The following is a 21,740-nucleotide window of genomic DNA, read 5'->3' as shown; positions in this document are numbered from 1 at the left end:
AGAAACAAGCACTGGATCTGAATCTGAAACTCTATTGGTTGTCTCCTCTGCAGTAATTTCAGTGTATTTGCTGAGAGCCATGTTCATCCTTGAACCTCCTCCTCTCCTACAGCAAACACCTTCCCACATGCATGGGTCAAGAGACTCACTGTAAAGGTGCCCAGTGTATAACTCACTACTCATTATAACACATTGGGCTCAGAGAAAGACTTACAAAGGAGACTGTATGTGTGTGTTTATGCTCAAACGCATCTGTAATAGTTGCATGTTGCATGCATGCGTGAAATTGTACAGTATGTTCTTCAAGTGCATGTGCGTGATCTCATAAGATGCATTTCTGTGTAGGAAGACATTTGCAGTGATGCATGTGATGCCTGTGATTGACCAGTGTGTGGGACTGCATTTGTGTGTGTGTGTGTGTGTGTGTGTGTGTGTGTGTGTGTGTGTGTGTGTGTGTGTGTGTGTGTGTGTGTGTGTGTGTGTGTGTGTGTGTGTGTGTGTGTGTGTGTGTGTGTGTGTGTGTGTGTGTGTGTGAGCTCATATGTGTTGGCGGAGGTTTCCCTGGAGAAGCCAAGCAACAGAGCTGACCTTGCAGTAAAAAAAGACAATAATTTATTCATTGGCATTGCACAAATTTCTCTCTATCTTCTATTAGGTGTTCAGCTGTTATCTCAGCTGTTTTAAAGCTTCTCTTCCTGCTCTCTGCAGATTATTGATTTCTCCAAACAGTCTGTCTTTAGTTTAGGACACCAAGATTGAGATCATAATTTATGATCTAATCAGTGTGCTTTCAGTAGCTTCTTCCCTCATAGTTTGGAATCTGTTTTATTACTCTTTCAATTTAAAAAGTCCACACTTACCAGTCTGGCTGCATTGTGTATTTTTAAATCCTGAAGCTTAACCTCTCTGTAAAAATGTCTTTTATCGGACATGGTCCAGCTGGCAATGTCAAACAGATGGCTTTATACCCTCTAGGGTTTCCATTCAGAATAAATTAGTTCAATAAAATACCAAGAGGGCACTTAGAAAGCAGACAATTAAACACCTTGCATAAAACGCAGTCCAGCTGTATTTCAAATGACTGAAAGCTTATACTGATGAATGCAGTCATTAAAAAAGACAGCACTCAATACCGTTTCAACAATGGACAGTAAAGCACACAGCCAACCTTGAAGTGCAATGGGCCGCAGTCAAGATAAGGTTCAGAGACCACTCTTCTAATGTATGTATATAGTCAGGTTGAAACTGTTGCATAAAGAGTGCATTATTTAACTGAAAAGTGGTTATGTTTGCTTTTGATTTAAATTGACCATCCCGTGACATGCTGAAAGCTCTCAATTGGTGTATTATGCATGACTAAAAAAATGTTTAACGACCATTCTTGACAGCATAATCACTGTGCTGTACAATATCACTACAGTAGTGGAAGCCACATATTGTTACACCATGACGGATGATGGCTTTTAAATAGCTTTGTTCAAACTGAGGAGGATACCGTTTCTTTTCTATATCTTAATTCAAAGATTCCGTAAAGCAGGAATGATAAACATCACAAGTTGCTACTTTAATGACTTTTATCACCAGTGAAGAAAAACAATTCTCCGGATGGATTATCAGACAGATCGCCTGCTCCTCTCGGATAACTGTTGGCTGGCACATGTTAAATAGCCCAGTGCGGTGGCTGTGAGAGGTTTAATTTCAGGACCCACGTTCAATCCAAGCCGCCATCCAGCGATATGTGTTGGTGGCACAGCTATCTCACACTGCACTGCACTGCACTGCTGTAACCAGGGATACAAATGAAAGGCCATCTCACTCTGGAACACCTTACCAAAGGAACTTGGGCTGACCACCTCAGTTTCAGACGGGCTTTTTTTATTGTTCTCAATCAATTGTAACAGTTACTTTATTTTATATTCATTGTGCTTGGGTTTTGGTTTTGTTAGTTTGCTTTACTTTTTTTTCATTATCATACATTTTATATAAGCTTTTGGTGTTCCAATGATCTATGAAGCACTTTGTAACTATTGTTTTGAACAAATAAAGTTATTATTATTATTATTATTATTAAACATTGATTCAATCCTACTCAACATAATTAAACTCTATTCACTTAATTACCTCTGCTACGGTAATCAAATGGATAGAGTTCAGCTGTGTGCTAACCTTTCTCTCAGATGTGAGTTACACTCAAGGGATAGCATTACCACCGCTGCCAAGGACTTGTCTGTCATTTCTTTTGATGGCTTCATTCCTTTTCTGTCTACCAGCCAGGTCCGGAAGCGTTTTCTGCCACAGGAGCCTGAGCGTAGGTCTCTATCAGTGCCCCCCGAAAACCAGAAAAGGTATTCTTAGAACAATGACCCAACCGCCTCGTGAAAATAAGCTTGTGCATGATCCCTTCACAGGAAGGTTAATGTGGGTGCAATGATCCACGAGCTGCCATCTGTCCTCAGGGGTTCTCTTTTATGGTGACAGCAATAATTCATTTTGATACTTCTCATCATGACTCTGTTTTTGGACAAGGGCTTGAACCTGTGTGCTGAGTAGAGGGCATGTTGAGCTGCGCAGGGTTGCCAAGCACACCTCATGATTGATGAAAGGAAGGGAGTCTCAGTCCTGACAGGATCCATTGGGATTTTTCAGTGCAGTACTCTTTTCAGATTTTTCAGTGCAGTAAAGTTCTATAGGGACACTGTTCCCCAAAATCGCCTTAAGGTTAAGATGCCACCTTCCAATTAAGAATAAAATCATCTTCACCTTAAGATGGATTTGAGAAACATGGTCGGGTCCCTCACCCTTGACCAACTGTGATCCATGTCACTTTACAGCAACACTAAGGATCATCTGAGCTTTTCCCCATCCAGAGAAATGTATCCACCAGGGTTTTACCTGGCTTAAAATGGATTTACAGTTATGCATTATAAGGTTACCTAGCGCCAATTGTTGCACTGTAGCTGACATGCATCTCTTTAAAGATGTAACTACACTTTAGGGCTACCAGGCTTGCGTCTTCTCATCCTTTGATGCCGGCACCAATCAGATTTCTAGCACAATGAACAAAAGAACATAACATACTCAGAGTGCATGAAATTATTGAGTAATGAAATAAACCACAAATTCCCTGACTTTCTTTCAACCTGATTATGTACGGTATCTGTCCAGTGTTGTTGTGGTTAACTATGAATTAAAACTTATGGCAGTCTTTGGTGGTACCAAATGGTTAGAGGGGTCATGACACCTGAAAAGGTGTGATTGACTTTAAAGTTAAAGGTTGTCTAAACAATATTTGGCCTTTTTGGCTTTTCTGCTCAACTGGGTTTAGGAAGTCATATTAAAAAGAAGGAGAGAAAAAAACCCATAGGCTGGCATGTCTTACAAAGGTAAGGAAAGCCCTATTGACTTCCACTAATTGCTAAGTGCATTGAAGAATTGGGCCATAAATAACTGTGTAAAAAACTCATGTAAGCAGACTAAGACAAAATCACCCTAAAACACTAATGCACATGTCAGCCTTGCAGAACATGTAGTGGTGTTAGGCTATACAGTATATTCAGAAGATGTGTATAATCATTGTGTACTCATGGACTGCTTTCCCAGACATAAGCCTGGTCATCAGATCTATTTAGTAGTATTAATAGTATATTAGTAGTATCATTTATCTATTTCACAGAAATAGCACTGGGATTCCCTGGACTGTGCTATCTGAACCAAGAAAGTATTTGGATGAAAGGTACAAAGTGTACACAAATTTGAAAAAGAGGAAACTACCCATGGCAAAATAATATGGTGCAGTTGAAGTAATGGCTATTAAATGTCCATCTGGCACAGTGCCCAAATTGATGGTGTTTTTTTAGCTATAATTTTACAATCTGAGGTGCCAGATGGTTTGTTACACAGAACCATTGCAGAAGTCGTCCTTGGAAACTGGAAAAGGGCATTCACTTTCAAAAAATATTTGGCAGGTGACTGGAACAACCATCTGTCTATCACCACCTTTCACAATCCTACCTTGCATCTTTATTCACAGCACTGATTGATTCAAGCCTCGGATGGTTCAGACACAAGTGGATAACTTGAAGCCAGACAAGATGGATTCTTGCATAATCTTCTGATCTCGTGATTTCACAAATCCAGCTGCCTTCCAATGTAAACTTTACTCTATACACAAATCAGGACCCCATGGCAAACATGAGCTGTTTGGCACCATAACCCTGTGCTCTGTGTAATGTGAAGCATTTCTTTAAATGATGGAACAACTTTGCAGTCTGATAATTTGATTCAATACATTAATTTAAAAATATGCAACAAATAAGTATAAAAATAACAGAATGAAGGTTTGACAAACAGATTATTATAATTTCAGTTGATATTGTGCTTGATAGATGCATATTCTCAAACATTTTGCAAATTGCAAATTTGAAATTAAATCAGTATAATTCAGTTCACATACAGTAAGCCAGGAGATTTTGGGGCCCCTGTATCTGACCGGTTGGCAATCCAGGCACGTCCACAGTCCCACATGTCCCATCTTCCTATACCATGATACTGGGCCAGGTCAATCAGTGCTGCACACGTTTCGGGGGCTCACCTACTGTCAAGGACAGAAATCAAGATCAGCACCAGTGACCTCTTTAAATAGACTTGTTTAAATTAGATGGTGCTCCCAAAGGGGGGGTGCCAGAGTCCCTCAAGGGCTTTGACAGCAGTTAGCATTATCTTTAAAGTCCAATATGTGTAACCTTGAAGGACACAAGCGAGATGGAATGATATCAGATCACCACCAGACGTTGATAGTGATTGAACATATCAATTGTGTATATTTGATGGCTGCATGTCTGGTGATTTGATGAATTGTTCAATGCAAACATCCAAGGTTATCACTCACTCATGTGCACAGTAGACACACACATAGGCCAGTTGGCTGGGAGGTGGGGGCTGGATGTCTCCATCTCCCATACTTAAAGCCCAGAAATGTCTTGCTGATAGTCAATTTCCTCAACATGATCGTGGACCCGAGTCAGCAGGTAAACAACAGCCTGAACAAGAAAACAAGATAGGGTAACATCATCTGCTCCAGTTTGACCTCGATACACAGACAATGTATGTTACAGTGTCACAAACACACCTACACCTGTCTGTAAACAATTGTCACCAATTGTCCCATTCACAACAGGATGCAGAACGCAGATACAGCAAAAAGAAAAATGTATATGTGTGTGTATATATATATGTATAGTATTTTAACTTAAAAGAAGCCATTAAACTAGACCTGAAAATGGACACACAACATATTGAATGTTGTTTTCTGCCAGCCAAGCCATTTAAGACAGTGTTGTCCGCCAAAAGGCCACCAAATTGGACTTGCAACACATTAGCAGTAAGTACAGTATCAATATTGCTGGGGTCCATTAGACCTCAGTCAGATATGTGGCTGGCATCTGAACAAACTGCTTTTTCCTTTTCCAATCATTGCCTTGTACATTATTTGTTTTAACATTGTGGTATACTGTGCATTAGTGTTTGGGATTCCCTTTAACATATTTAAATTATTCTGCCAAATTAAAGATGAGACCATTTATAAAAAGAAAAAGAAAAAAGATACAAACACAGTCAGCATTACTCTCCTCTTTCTTCTGTGTTCATTTGTGAGAGGATAAAAAAAATTCCCCATCACAATATCCCCCCCAGGAGTCGGCAAGTTTTGGTTTCCCGTCCGAATGATTAATCTTTCACATTATTTCGCAGAGGGACTCATAACACAACCTCTGGACCCAATTGCACGACTGACAACAGTATCAATGCAACTCTCTGACTTAGGGCAGCACAAACACGGCAACCTTTGTGCTACATCAGCTTATGTGATTTGTAGAAATGATCTGCATTGATTAGCAGCCCAGCATCAATGAATAAAGATGTCTGAGCTTCTCTTGTTAAAGATTCATAACAGGGGGAAAGATGATTTTTTTTAAAAGTTTCACCAGATCCTGAGATGTAAAAAAATCCCCTTGCTACTGATATGTGCTGCAATATGCCGTAGTAAACTGTGGTTGAGTGTTATATATTGAAGGAAATAGAACTTGAAAATGGCACATTCAAAACATGACTACAAGCTAGGTGCAGGCTGAATATGCTACATGATTCACCCCAAGTCCTGCTAGAATGTCAGTTACATTCTCCTCCCTGTTCCCTCCACCTTGTCTTTCACTACAATGTACACCACACAGAGATAAGTGAAACATGCTAGAGGTGCCACAATTCTACCATAATTACAAAAATGCTTCCTCTCATAGGATGACTCTTGACAGTAGTAGCAGGTCGAATTGACAGCCTGGGTGTTTTCGCAGCAATTAGACCAAGTGCATTATATTCACATTATCATCCTGCCACAAGCACTTTGGGTTAAGGTGCAGCACTGAGCATCCTGTCTACCCTGCAAGGCAGCATTATTCACACTGATGAATGCTGATGAGTATGGTGCAAACTCCTGAAATTTGGAGGTTACACTGTCGCTATGCTGCAAAGGATGTGGCACTCTGTATTTGGTAAACAACAATGCTGACATGTAGGAGTCAAAGCAGAGCATGCTGTAGCATCTCTGTGTGTTTTTCTGTATGCCTGGGGCAATGGGCATGTTTTGGTGTGCTGGATGATATGATTGAACGAGCAGTTGACCAGCAGTCGCAACAGAGATCCCCAATAAAATTATCAAAACCAAACAACACCCATTCAATTAGGCCCTGGATGTAATATGCAAACATAACCAGCAGGCTGGAGCAGTAATCAATCATGTTTGTTTGTCCCCTGCTTACAGCAGCACCTGACAGAATGCTGTGGCCAAAGTGCCATGGATATATACATATATAAAGAAAACAGTGTATTTGACTAAAAGATTGATTTGATGGCAGTATTTGATTGATGGGAGTAGTGACAATAAACATAAGGCATCCAAAAAAGAGAGATGACCTATTACAAAGGTCCTTGGTTGGAATTAAGCCACGATTTTGTAGATGCATGACAACATGGTATAGATATAGAGCGCTAAGCTCCCTGGGGATACCCCACATACTATAGTTCTATTTTGCAGTAACCAAATACCAAAGTATTTGCATGGTCATTGTGTGTATTTTTGACACTTTAGGTGTTGTTGGTAGTATCAGAGGTGAACAGGTGTGTTTGTCAGGATGAATGAAGACATGACAGAGATTAATGACTCTGGTTTATGGCAGACCATTATATTGAAGGCCACTGCTGCCCACTGTGGGTGGGTGGTTGTGTGGACCTTGACATGGCCAGCGGCTAAAAATAGTCAAAGAGAATAAACAGGCTGCTGCTATGGTGTGTTTCCTTCCTCTTATTGACAACACACACGCACACACACACACACACACACACACACACACACACACACACACACACACACACACACACACACACATACACACACACACACACACACACACACACACACACACACACAAGCATGCTCAGGCAAAGCCACACACACACTTTTATACGTACGGTACTGTAGCATGGCATACTTACAAAGTGCTCAAATTCACAGTGGGTGGTCTCACAGTGAACCAGTTAGGGACCTTCCCCAACTTTGAATTTCACAGAATAATAAAGGACACCTTTGAAAATTGCATTATGCCAAGCCCTAAAAATATCATGCACTGGAAGCTGGCAGGAGAGAAATAGAGTGGGAGAGCAAGAATGCCTGCATTTTTTAACCTTGCCCACCCATGTGCTTTTTTATCTTTTTTCCTTACAAGTATTCACATCTACTGAAGCTTTCTATTAATAGAAAAAGTGTCCCACATTGATTGAATTATTGTAATTTGACTGAATGTGACTTTTGCTCTTTGCCTCCTGCAGAAGCTCACAGTAAATTAGAGCCATCCACATTTATGTCTGTGTGTGTGTGTGTGTGTGTGTGTGTGTGTGTTCTACGAAACACAGACTCATTTCAAATTCAAGGCAACATGACTTGTAAGCTTATATCAGCTCAGCCTTTGCTAAAGAAAAGTATTTTCTTCCATGCATAATACCTAATAATTTAAGAGCCCAATAATTGATCTATAAGCAAATGCATTTGGGTATTCTGGTGCTTACAGGGGACATGTTATAACTTCATAGCAAACCTTCTAGTATATCTCTCTAATGAGTGCGTTATGAACAGATGATGATGTATCTCTCTTATGTGCTGACAGCATCAGAAGCACGAGCTGTGGGGTGCAAGTGTGTCCACAGTGTTGTTTGGATGATGGAGTGGACACATTTTATGACAAACTGGAAGGAGAAAATACAGCAGGCTGTGATGGCTCAGGGATGAAGCAGCAGGTGTATTCAGTCAACTCTATTTGGTCTGAGATTGATGAGAGTACACTTACAAAGAGAAAAACTAGAGGTGGTTGTTATAAAGGTGAGCTCCTCACCTTTGAGTTCAGGACTTTTTTTCTTCATAACTTTCTTTCCTCTGTCGTCTTTATCGTCGTCGAATAAAACTGTATAGGCATTTTGTCTACATTCACATCATATTAGCATTGTTAGGGTCTATAGTATATTTTGATGAAAACAGATATCAAAACGTAATTGACAAAACAGTTGAAACAATCACTGTCATAAAGAGCAAACATGGTATCATTCAAGTCTATCTGGCTCCATGGTCCAAAGTATTTCTTCAGCATGATGCTACAATTTGGGTTACTATGGCAACAGCCCACACAAGCACCACATGCCCACATAGTACACAGGATTTGTTTTTTTAAAAACCTACACAACCTAATTTCTACAACATTTCTACAAACACAAAAAGACAAAACAAAACCAAATGTTTTGTAGTCTTTGTAACCTGCAGCACATTAACACAATTCTATAAGGAAAGTTAGTAATTACAGATATCAAACTGCTAATTAGAGTTATTCCACCAGGGGCTGGCTTCAACTCTCTTGAGTATGCATGCATGCAGGTGTTGTTAGTACAGAGTGGGAAGCCTCTACTGCACAAGGTATCACATTACTCCACACAGAACACATTCAGCTCTGCTGGTTATTTTGTATCAACATCACACATTATGAATCATAGTCGACTGGGTGCCAGTTTGGTAATAATTAATGTGAAGGAACACAGACAACTGCCCCTAATAATCTCTCTGTTCCCAAAGTGATTAACAACTGTGTCATCTGCAGTTTTGTTGTCATCAGGAGAATCATTTATGTCATTCAATTAGGGGTCAGAGAGATGCTTCATTACACTAGACACGAATGCTGTCAAATGTCATGGTGTCAAGAAATAAAACTTTCTGTCTACACATGTCTATATCTAAGTGGAACACATTGTTGGAAAAAAATCTGAATCTTTAAACCTCAAATGCATATTTTCACTTGCCATATTCAGATCAAATTTGCATGGCAAATTGATGAAGGCAGCCAGAGTACTGAAGCCACATTCAAATAATTAATCTGATCCATATGTGATTTCCATAAAAGTGTTGTGGGACTATACAGACGCTGTGTATCTGCACATCTACAGATTCATATGTGTCATCTGCGCAACGCCAAAGCCTTTGACCTTCAAACAACAGTGCCCGTACAGTTAAGACATGGTATACGTACACACAAAGGCCCCATTTAGTCAATGCAGCATTATTGATCACTTGTCACTGGAAGGAAGGAACATGGCAAGGAAATCAATTACACATATGCAGTGTATAATCAAATTTCTGAAAAACGCTTGGCTAAGGGAAAATGTTTAACGGACACATAAGCTCTACAGGGAAATATCATTGCTGTATTGAACACTATTCATATGAACTGAGGCAGAGAGCGAGTGAGAGAGAGGATAGAGTGCAGTCCATCCTGCAGTGTAGGTAATGATCTGAGGGATAATAAGGGATACATAATTTAATATCTCTATTTATTCATTTAAGACCAGAGAGTGGGGAGATCATTATATATTGATAGCTAATAGATAAGATGGGTTTTGATTACTTTGAGGCTTAAGGTGTATCTACCTTGGTTTATCGCTGACTTACTGCTGACTGCTCTCTCAAGTGATCAAGAAAAAGGGGTCAGGCCATCTTCTAGTCCTCTGTGGATCGGTTTACTGACTGTGGGTCACACAGAGCATCTCAAATGGTCGGTTAGTTGTTACCTTTGAGGTTTCTGCTGTTTCCCTGGTAATGAGTGGCAGCCCTGTTAGTGTGTGTGTGTGTGTGTGTGTGTGTGTGTGTGTGTGTGTGTGTGTGTGTGTGTGTGTGTGTGTGTGTGTGTGTGTGTGTGTGTGTGTGTGTGTGTGTGTGAAAGTGACTAGAAGGGTGGGGGTGGAGGAAGCAATCTGCTGTACTTATCCTCTTAAAATGTATTAAATACTATTTTCAATCCTTTTTTTAGTTGAGACTCTTTGCAGTGCTGTGAAGTGGAGGCCTAAGCTTATATTGTGCATTTACAGTCCGATGCAATATAATCTTCATAGTAATTTCACTAAAAGTCTGCACTTAATATCAAAACCAGCCTTTACGGAGCTACTGATACTTACATGTATTCTAAGAAGTGAGATAACACTTTTGGTCTATATGTTTGTTTTACTGCAATAATACATTTTAATAACTGAAATTGTCGTGTAAAAAAAAAAAGAAAAAAAAAAAGAAAACAACAACCCTCAAATCAAGACTCTTTGCATCCATATTTTATATTCCTACAGCCTGAGTTGAGAAATCTCAGTGTACGGGGACAGAATGAGCTGCTTTCATTTTGTTGTGTGTAAATGCGCCCCTCTGCTCCTCTTCATGTAGTATACAGCGGGACACTCCGCAGTTCGCTTATCCCGTTCCTTCCCGTTGCCTTTTACGCGCACGACGTCTGCAGATACAGTGATCCAGTTAGAGCCCGTCTTCTCTGCACGCTTCAAGCTTTTGGATGAAGGCAGGACTCTTTCTCAGTGTTCCGATGGCGAAGCAGCGTCGGTTCAGTCCCGGTGGTCATTTTTAGAGGAAGACATTCACATTTTTTTCTTTTTGTTTTTGTTTTTTTCTTCTCGAGTCATTTTCAACAATATGTGGGACGCGCGTTCTCTGCGCGGCGTCCGTGGAGTGCTCTCGGTCGTAGCCGCTTGACTAAAGGGGGGATCCCGGCTCCCTTTTCATCATCTACTCCCTTAGGAACAAGAGGAGTTTGCATGCAAAAGGTGGTTTATCTCGGCAAGGTGAGGCTGGCAATTCCTTGATATTTTTTTAAAAACTGGATACCACTTTAAAGACAGTCGAAAACAGGATTTGTTCGTTGCCAGTATAGATTGTTTAGGCACATTTACATTGAAGGTGTCAGACCATGAAGGTATCAAAACCTCTCTGATCACATAATACGTAACGTAACAGGTCTGCAGCAATGTTTTAGAATTTATAGGACTGCAGAAGAAGTTATTACCATGGATTAACAGTTTGATGCTGCTTTAATCCTTCTCTATGCACATCTCCTCTTATTATTGCATTTCGATAGGTAAATGCTGCTTTGTGACTCGATTTTGATACGAATAATCAAACAGAACCAAATGTATGTAAAAACTGTTGCTTTCACGAATAATTTAGAGTTTTAAGCCTATGCTTCAATTAATGATTAAAGACCAAAATGTGCAACTTTTTTGATTAATTCTGAGAACTTATTAACTCTAAAGTAAATTACAATGTATGCCAAATAAACATTTATATACAGAGAATGCAGTGAGTTAGTTGTCAGAAAATGTGACTATAATCAAATGTGGCAGGGGAAAAGATATTTGAAAATTAAGTGAATTAAGACAAGAAATTGCTGTACACTTCCCCCATTCTAATAGTAATACCATATGAATGAATGTCAAGGCTTCCCTCAGTTCATTTGTTTCCTGAACCTACCACTGAGTCCCATTTTGACGATTAGCTGCATAGAAAGTAGTGCTTCAGCAGGAGTTCATTGCCTCACTATAGCATGCCAGAGTGGAGTGCAAAGCAAAGCAGCCATGTTGACTGTTAAAACAAAATCATTGATTCTGCCCAACACCCTCTTAGAAATGTGATGAAAGGGATCAATAACACTGTGCAGCTGCTACTATTTTTGACTGATGATATGAAGTAACAGGTGACTGTGTGTTCACTCTGAAAAAAGATGTATTTTTCAGTCTTTTAAACATGTAGTTGTGTAATAATGTAATATATCTGCTTGATACTGCTATTGATTTAACTAATGTGTCATCAGTCATTCAGTCATCTAACAGACTGTTTCCTCTTTTTCCTCAGCCATGGAGGGACTTGCCTAAAGAGGATCCAACATAACTCAGATTTTTCTATTTCCTTCTTTTCTTTCGTAACATCTTCACAGTCAAGTCTCCCTCCCTCTGGCGTTCTCCATCATCATGGCTGAGAAGCTTGGACCAGCAGGGCTCAAGCCCACCAACATCCTAACCCCTAACTCCCTTCCCCCAGAGCCTATTGACATCATCCGCACCAAAGCCCGCTCCCGCCGAGTTCGCCTCAACGTGGGGGGGCTGAACCACGAAGTCTTGTGGCGGACTCTGGACCGGCTACCTAGGACCCGGCTCGGCAAGCTCCGAGACTGCAACACCCACGAGTCTCTGATGGAAGTGTGCGATGACTACAGCCTGAACGAAAATGAATACTTCTTCGACCGGCATCCGGGGGCCTTCACCTCCATTCTGAACTTTTACCGAACCGGAAAGTTACACATGATGGAGGAGATGTGCGCCCTTTCGTTTGGCCAGGAGTTAGACTACTGGGGGATTGATGAAATCTACCTGGAGTCCTGCTGCCAGGCCCGTTACCACCAGAAAAAGGAGCAGATGAATGAGGAGCTGCGGAGGGAGGCAGAGACACTGAGGGAAAGGGACGGAGAGACAGAATTTGATAACACTTGCTGCCCAGACAAGAGGAAGAAGCTGTGGGATCTCCTGGAGAAGCCCAGCTCCTCGGTGGCTGCCAAGGTAGGGAACTGAAACTGGAAGTGCAATCACACCACCCCCATCTCACATTTCCTGTTCACATTAAAAGCCAAGCACTCTGTCTGGATCATAACACATTACATGCACACTTATTAAAGGCCTACTCTCACCTGTAAAAACAATCATGAGTTCATCAATTTGAATCTTACACAGGTGCATACTGTACTCTTATTAGGTGTTTTCTTTGTGCCATCTGCCTGGTTTCCATCTTTACAAGAGGCAGCAGTATTCAGGGGTGCATTAAATACAGAGAGAGCTGCAGTGTTTGTGGAAGTATTTGCATGGATGAAATAGAAAAAAAAAGAAAAGATGTGGTTTGCAGGTTGACGTGTGGTGTATATATCTCAAGACAAAGCAAGCTCACATCAGGGTAAAGTGAAATTTACAGTTATGGCACTGATAAATTAGTCATGGAGTCACTGCAGGAGCCAGATTTAGACTCCATTTGCTTTGACAAAATAATTGGTACGAGCGTCAGCTTCTAGTATTGCTTTCTCAGTCGGATGAAGTATGTCAGCGTAGACCAGATCTGTCAATGACTTGTGACAGGGCACGTCTCTGGGTGAGAGCTGTGCAAGTCTCTTCTCTCGTGTAGTGCTATTATGTGTCTGTCTTACTCACTGATTGCATGTGCTGGATCTGGAACCGACTATGAGGTGGCTTAGCGACAGGGTGACGATCAAAAGTTTGTTTGAGGTGTATCGATGAAGCCGTTTACTACATTTACTTTAAGCTCATTAATCTGACTCGAGCGAGAGATGAGGTGACTGACTATAAGTGCTTCTCCTTTATTCCCATGTACCACATGCTTAGAAAAACTGCTGCATCGGTCACATTTTTCATTCGTTCCCTGAATCAACACGATAAATCTTAAAAAAATTAGATGACTGTGTCGCAATGTCATGGCCGTCCCTGGTGAGATGATGACATCTCTTTCAACTCCTCCTCCTCCACCATCTCATTGCATCCCCGCCCTGACTCAGTCCTCAATTAGGTAGGTCAACCTTGATGAAATCCAATCACTGGCAATTTACGTTGGGTCTCCAGTATCCTGATCTCATCATTGGGCAGTACAGGCCAGGGCTGGCCAGGATTATATTCCATGTCAGAGGATCATAAACACCAGGTCCTGTGTGTGTGTGTGTGTGTGTGTGTGTGTGTGTCTGTGACCAAAGCAACATCATAACCTGATGTGCTGTGTGTGCTGTGCTACATTGTTGTGAGCCCTTAAGGAAAGGATGTTTACCTTTTGGTTTTCCAGTTTGGAAATCGTATTAGATTCAGCCTCAGCCCTCTATGCCTTGTGTATTTGAAATTGCAAGTGGTAATGACACTGAACATATACATTTTAGAACCTACTATATGACTCCTATACATGAGTACTGAATCTGTTTACCCTTACTTCATTTATTATTCCAGCATGGCTTGTTGTCCCTGAATCAACTAGTGATTTGTAATTGACAAGGATCCCACCTCAGCTTAATAATTGTATTCACTGCCTCGGCAGGGGAAGCTGTATATCACATAAATCAATTATAAGGAGGCTGCCAATATCTAATTTAAGGCAAACTCAGGTGACAGCGGCAGGGTAATTTGATCCAGTGTGCGATATTTAAAGTGATTTACCTTTTCAGTGCGGTCCTCCTGTCCTCCAGATACATCTCAGTATTGCTGACCTGTTCACTAGTGTGTGTGTGTGGGGGGGGGGGGGGCCTGTGAGCCCTTAAAGGGAAATCCCACCTTAATTCAAATTGCATTGACATTCTGCTGAGTGCTTTACGAGGAGAACTTGAACGTGACTTTAATGGTTCAGCCCTGTGATCGTGCTAAGGTTATCCACAGTTGAAAGTACATTTGGAAATAGACTGCCAGAGCTTCTCGACTGTCAGATGGCTGCTCCCTGAGGTCAGGGAAGCCTTTTATTGGGCATGCGGCATGCAGTGAGAACCCTTGAAAGCCCTTGACCAAGAAAATGCCATTACTAGGCTGGTACATAGCCGTGTGCTTTTATACAAAGCAACCTGAGCCTTTTCTCAAATTTAATCACAGTCTTCTGGCGTACACATATTCTCTCCCTCTTCTTTTTTTCTCTCATCCCTTTCACTCTTACACAGCCTTAATTAGATATTAGAGTCCAGTGTGCTGGTGCATGGCACCTATGGCCCTCTCTGCCCTTAAGTAAAGGTTAAGCATGAGAGGACTGACCTTTTTAGCAGGGTCAATCAAGCTAGGATTACATTTGTCAGCAGTAACAGTCACACATACTTTGGGAGTATGGGAAAACTCTCACACAATGAAAAAAAAAAGAGACCAAGCAGACATTGTGCCATGAAAACCAGTTAAAGAAAGTGGAGCGGTGTTTAAGAGCAAGCCACAAGAATTGAATGAAGGAAGGTGGTGAAAAAGACAGTGGTAGAGGAAAGCCCTGAGAGAGAGTGATGTAAGATGTGCAGTCATGTAAGTTACGCCCCCTGGACCCTGAGCTGGATCTTTGCAAACATTTACCAATGAATAATGAATGAAATGGTCTAAACAAAGAGGACACAGGCTAATGCAGTGGCTTCTCTGTGTTTTTGGTTGAGTGCCTCGTTGTGTGAGGAGGGGGTATTTTATGTCTGGTCCTATATGGCGCTTGGATTGGTGCAGGTGAGTATCACATCACAATAAACCCCATGCAAGCTCTTGTAGTCTATATGTACACCTGCACTATGCTTAGTTTGGATATCCATCACAGAAGCGCGCAGGAAATGTAATTGAACATAAATGTTTAAAATTAAACTGCAGACATTATTCACCAAAAAAGATTAAAGTTGCATCAACAGCAACAGCTTGGAGCCTCTTCTTAAGTGGTTGAGTGGTTAACCTAGGAGCATCTCCACAGTTTATATCCACTGGTAAAATACCGTCATGTGCTACTAAATTATGTAAGATCAGAGTGGAAATCATGTTTTATAAAAATAAAAAAAATCTGATGGATGTTTCCATTGTTTCCTTACCATAGGCTATAATTTCTATTAATTCAGTAGAATGTGTCATCCTTGATATTGAGCCAGAAGGATTTGTGCTGTCCTGACCCTCTTTTGTTTACAATGAGTCACGGGTGTAGTTGTGCAGCAAATACACTTAACACAAACTCATGCAAGGAAGCCCTATCCAAATTGCTGAATTGCTTTAAGGAGCTTGCTGCAGCATACAGAATCACTGTGATGTTTGCTGTTATATTTCCCCGTTTAAATGTATTACCATTGCTGATAATCATTCCTGAAAAGACTGATCTCAGGGTGTATAACTTGCAGATGTAGTTTGTAACCTGCCTATGTTTTTCCACTGGATGTGTCTTTTGTCAGCGTGGCGGGAAATGTGATTAGATGCCTCAGACGCATTTCTTTCTATGTTCAGATAAACACTGGTATGTGGTATCGTTGTGATTTAGTGAGAAGATGTGTGCCTGGGTTCATAGATTAATGCTTTAAGTTTACATGGATGCTTACAGTGCTCAGTCTATAGTTTGTGGATTGCAAGAGCAGCATATATTTATTTTGATTTGTGTTCATGAAAAGCTTCAGAATAAGCTTTTCTGATATCAACAATTTATATATAAAATATTAATGCTGTAATACACTGGTCACTCTAGGAGAAGAAACATTTTGCTGCTTAGGGTTTCTTCACTGTAGAGTCCATTCAGTCTGGACAGCCCTGAAAAATAATGGCAGAGGATTCAGAGCATTTTAAAGAGATCAATGCTTCCACTTGCCAGACATTTCAAGTTGGGTTTTTTATCCCCCTCCCCTCCCTAAATCAACCATGTCCAGCTCTGAGTTTGCTCCTAATGTAGATGTGCACCATTACTCTTTCCTTTATCTAATAAGCTAGTCTGGCTAGTGGGAATGCTATGCAAGGCCTGCACGGGCATAGACTAATGCTGTTTGGTACTCCCACGCTTGGGCACAGCCAAAGTCAGTCCACCACAGACACTGTTGTTGAAGATGATGACACAATGAGAGGAAGCTGTAGCATAATAAGGTACTGTAACAGACACCTCAAATGCCAGTCTTTGTGAATGTCAGTCTTGTCATCTGTCTAAATTCAGTGCTCCAGAGAATGTAAAACATGCACTGTTCATTTTAGTTTTTTAACTCATTAAGTTCATAAAATCCTGGTTATGTGACACAGCAGAAGTGACAATATTAATGTACAGCTTAAAGTGAGGCAGGAGCAAATTCAATTAGCACACTGTTGTACTGTTACCCCTCAGCACTTGGAGGTTTTGTTTCAGATCACTGCAGACAGCCGCTTACTCTCTATTTGTCTGCTTCCTTCCAGGCTTTTTACAGCACTAAAGTGTTTGGCCTTGTGTGTATATTGATGCAGTTTCTGATAGTGGGTGAGTCAAAGATGAAGGGAGATGGGGATCGCTGAAAGTGAGGGAGAGGCCTTTAGTCAGCATTAAGTCAAATGTTCTCCATTTGCCCCTGGGTCAAATTCAAGCAGCAGGTCCACTTCCTTGTGTTTCATTATCATCCTTTCATCTCTGCATGAATTGCGGTCAGTCTTCAGAAGGTTAAATCAATAGGCATTGGCATTTTATGGATGAAATGTTCTCAGCTTGTTGGGTAAATAGATTTAGTTACTTTTTCCCTGACTTTGTGAAAAGCCTGCTTGCTGTCATGTTGACCTTGACTGTGGTAGCCCTTTGAAATCAGATTTCCGGTTTCCAATCATAAGTCATAAGTGTATCTTATTGTTTTCCAAGTAAGTTTTTTCAAGGTAATGCTGCTATGCAAGCTTATGATAAACTCCAACCTGTACAAGTTACTATAGCATTACATTATCTTACTTGGCCTTTAACAAGTTAAAGTTTGTCATTTCGGTACACCTTCTCCCTTCCTGCAGTCTCCTGGTTACATAATCCTTCCACTAGGCCTCTAATCAGTACAGCCTAGAATTTAGGCACCAGCATCTAAATCCTCTTTACCCCGCAATCATAATCAGATAAGAGACAACCTCCTAGATTACAGGTGGCATGAGTTCTCATAGTCCCTGCATGGGCAGAGGCAACAGCATGTATCATCTGGATACAGGACACACTTTAACCTGCAACACATTGAAATCAATGTTGTAATGATGTGGTTGAGTTCAGAAAGAATTGTAAGAAGATATTGGGAGTAAAAGAATAAAGAGAGCTTCACAGGCCCTTTTCGGTTTTCACTGCTAACTAACAAGCATCTCCTGAGCTCTTTTATGTTCTTCAAATTGTACTCTTATGTCAGTTTTATCTACAAAGAATAGCTTCAGTCTAGTGTTAAGATTTGACTTCTATTGTTTTCATGAAAAGTGTCTGATTTGTTGTATATACAGTGAATACTCGCCATTTACACACTCTAAACATGAATTTCCTCATATGGACAACAAACTGCACTAGTGTTGTAAGCAGTGGATAGAGCACTTTCCACTCTCCACAGTTTTGTTAGTGCTGTTTGAATTTATAGTTATGTTACCAAGCAGCAAATATCAACTTTCATAACATTAGCAGTGCACATTCATCAGGACTGGGACATCTGCTGATAGGGCAAAGTTACCTGACTGCAAAATAGTCCAATCACTTATGTATGCCTTATAGCTCAAGCTTAAGCATCAGCTCTGTTTACATTACATTCAGTGAATTTAAACTCGTAGATACATTTGATTTCTGCTGATAGTGTTGATGGACCACTCTGTATTAAAACAATAGCCATGTACTGTATGTGGCAAATGATACTCAAGGGGAGCATTAAATCAACCGTTCATCGCAGAAAAGCATTTTTAAATTTAAATGCAATGCGCTGGTGTCAGATTATCTCCCACTCTTAAGAGGCTGACTATATTTCATTTGGGTTATTACAGAAGAGTTATCCTAAGGTCATATTTAAAATGAAGAGGAGATTACGACACCGCAGCCCTTTATCGATCTAAATAGAGCTTTGTATCTGTAGACTTTCACCCGCAGGGTTGAAAGGGAACATTTGAAGTGGAGGGGAAATTGTTGAGAGAAAGCTATTGATGCGTGCTGACCCTTAAAAAGCATTCACCTCACTGTTGAAATCATGCTGTTGTACATTTTTAATCATTTCAGTGCTCACTGATCAATGTGTGTGGTAATTGCAAAACACACATCCATCCTTTTTTCTCTTTTTGCTTTGCTTTGCACAAATAACCCACTGCTGCTTTCTTCAATTTTCATGATTACCAGTGGGAACTTGCATGCAGAGGAATTACAGTCTGGATGCAGTTCAGTAGCAATGGTGTCCCAAAAGAGCCTGCTGGCCTGTCTTAGGGCTTATTGCGCTTGACCATGCACATATGATGACATTATTAAGTGAAACTCATGAGGCATGACTAATGCACACTGTGTTATCCTCACAGTTTTAAGGAACAGAGAAGGAGGATAACAACAGGCAGAATTGGATTCACTGGAACTTGTGTAGAACAAGCAAAACTCTCTTTAGCGCAAGTCTAGTTTAAACAACATGGCCAATACAAGCCAAGGCTAATGAGTGGCCAGATGGTGTGAGAAGCTTGATGACTGAAGTCTCATTTGTAATTCTACTGTTATCCCCAGAATACACCCTCACAATTTTTTACTTAACAATGTTATTATGGCGTAGGACTATTTTCATTATCGACTGAGCTGTCAATTATCATCACTTAGAATACGAAAGGTCAGAAAAAAAAGTGGAAAGTGCTACTCTTAATCTCCTAGACCGCAAGGCAAATTTTTAAATTGCTTCAACTAATCAATTCATTGAAAAATATCCCACATGCCTACCACATATACCTGGCCTAGTAATTCTTGTTACACCCCTTTATAAATTGCACAAATTGTGCCTGTTGAGTCTGCAAAAAGTCCAGGAGATGTAAATTGGCAAAAAGCCCCAGGTCTGAGCACCATCAAAGCAAGACATAAATCCCACTGAAGGCCAGGAGTGGCTATGGACCAGCAGTGAGCGGCAGCGCTGGCTGGCACTGCCAGCTTGAGTGACACTGTGGATAAGAGGCTAATGTGCTCCTTCCTCCTTCCGCTTTAATCTCCTCCCTGTCCTCCTGCTCATTGCCTCCACAGTGTTGCCTCTTTTGAGGTTTTTGCTCACTCTGCCTTCAGTTGTTTTTCATGTCCCAGAGGGCATCAGACATTGGGGATGATGGAGAGAGGACAGAGGCTAGAGGAGAGTGATCATTATAAACACTATGAACACCAACTCTCTCTTACGTCCTTCAGTGATCCCCTTTTCACACAAACACACACATACACACACACACACACACACACACACACACACACACACACACACACACACACACACACACACACCTCCATGTACTCACAGCTTACAGCCACTCTTCCACATCACTGCACATATATACAGTACTACACATATTATGCCTTCAGTAAGCACGGCACACAAGCAGACAGGCCACACACACAATCATATACTCACACCTCTTTATCTGGAAATATTCAAATACTGCTGAGCCAGCTTTCCTTGGGGGCCACAACACAGTCAGTGCCACCCCATTGTCTCCATCTCTCTCCCCATGCCATCTCTCTTTCAGTATCCTTCACCTCCTCTCCTCCTCTTCCTGTCCACCACCCAGCTCCTTTCCCAGCCTCCCTTTACATTAGTTTTTTTTAATCACTATTGCCATCAAACCTCAATTTCCTCTCATAACTTCCTGTGCCCTTTAATCTCTGTGCTCTTTTTTCCCCATCACCTCTACATTTCTGTCTTTATTTTCCTTGCAGGGTGAACGTTGAATTGTGATCCACCTCACCGCTCCATTTTGGAAGCAGTGACACAAGGGTGCATTGGTATTCATTGCGGTGTTTTTTACATTTGGCTCTGTATCAGTCACGTTTATGATTCAGCACCACTCGTCAGAAGAGTACTTCCTCAGGTGTCTCCACTTCTTGTTAGCTACTAGAGCTGCAGAGGCAGCACAGTGGTGCTCTGCTATTTCTTGATACAGAAACAGAATGGCTTTACGAACACAGCCAATAAATGCCCAAAGCATCTAGACACCATGACAAATAACTGATGGAGAAGCTAAACCAAGTGATGCACATTGAAAATGTCACAAACATAACCTTTCTAAGGCCTCGTAGTCTCCTCTGACCAAAGAAACCCCTTCAAGGATCTCTTGAGAGGAAATAAAAAAGGAATGTGTAATCTACTTCATTTTACTTGTTTCCCCGGAAATTCTGTGTTTGTATAGTTTCCATGGTGACCGTGGTGTGCCATGGTGACTTATCGACACCCAGGGAGCAATTCATCTCCATACAGGCTGTGTGAGAGGCAGAGCAGCTGGTGCATCAGCCCCCACAACCAACCCCTAATGCAAATCTGAGGGAAACGCTTTTGCTCTACATCATAAAGCACATTATAGGTTTAACTCACTTGAAATTTCCCTCAGAAATTTGCAAGTTTTTTTCTTTGGGATGTAATCTTGTGATGTTATCTTAAAATCATGCTTTGATAGTTCTCACTGACACTGAAATTACTTCTTCTTATTGCGCAGCAGAGTGTTTAAATTAGTCCTGTGCTTGCATAGTCATGTTCACCACAATAGCTGCTGTGATAAGATGAGTGTAAAATACCTTCCATTTTAATTGCACTAAGATGTAATTGAGAATGTCTGAAGACAAGTGCGAAGAAAGCAAGTTGGGTTTGTGTTTCTGTGAAAGAAAGAAAAAGAATTGTGTCTGCCTTCCTTGC

The 21,740-nt window shown here is 41.0% G+C and overlaps 1 protein-coding gene across 1 annotated transcript in view; it reads left to right on the top strand.

The window, feature by feature from the left end:
- The first annotated feature begins 12,387 nt into the window (after positions 1-12,387).
- Positions 12,388-21,740, top strand: part of LOC134002240 (potassium voltage-gated channel subfamily B member 2-like) — an 83,390-nt gene continuing 74,037 nt past the window's right edge. Inside the window, exon 1 of the mRNA XM_062441544.1 lies at positions 12,388-12,972. Within this exon, the coding sequence (XP_062297528.1) occupies positions 12,388-12,972 (585 nt within the window). The remainder of the gene's footprint in view (positions 12,973-21,740) is intronic.

This window comes from Scomber scombrus, chromosome 20 (genome assembly GCF_963691925.1).
Source record: "Scomber scombrus chromosome 20, fScoSco1.1, whole genome shotgun sequence".
Taxonomy (NCBI): domain Eukaryota; kingdom Metazoa; phylum Chordata; class Actinopteri; order Scombriformes; family Scombridae; genus Scomber; species Scomber scombrus.
Note: the sequence above shows the minus strand (reverse complement) of the source record. Positions and strands in the feature narration are given on the sequence as shown.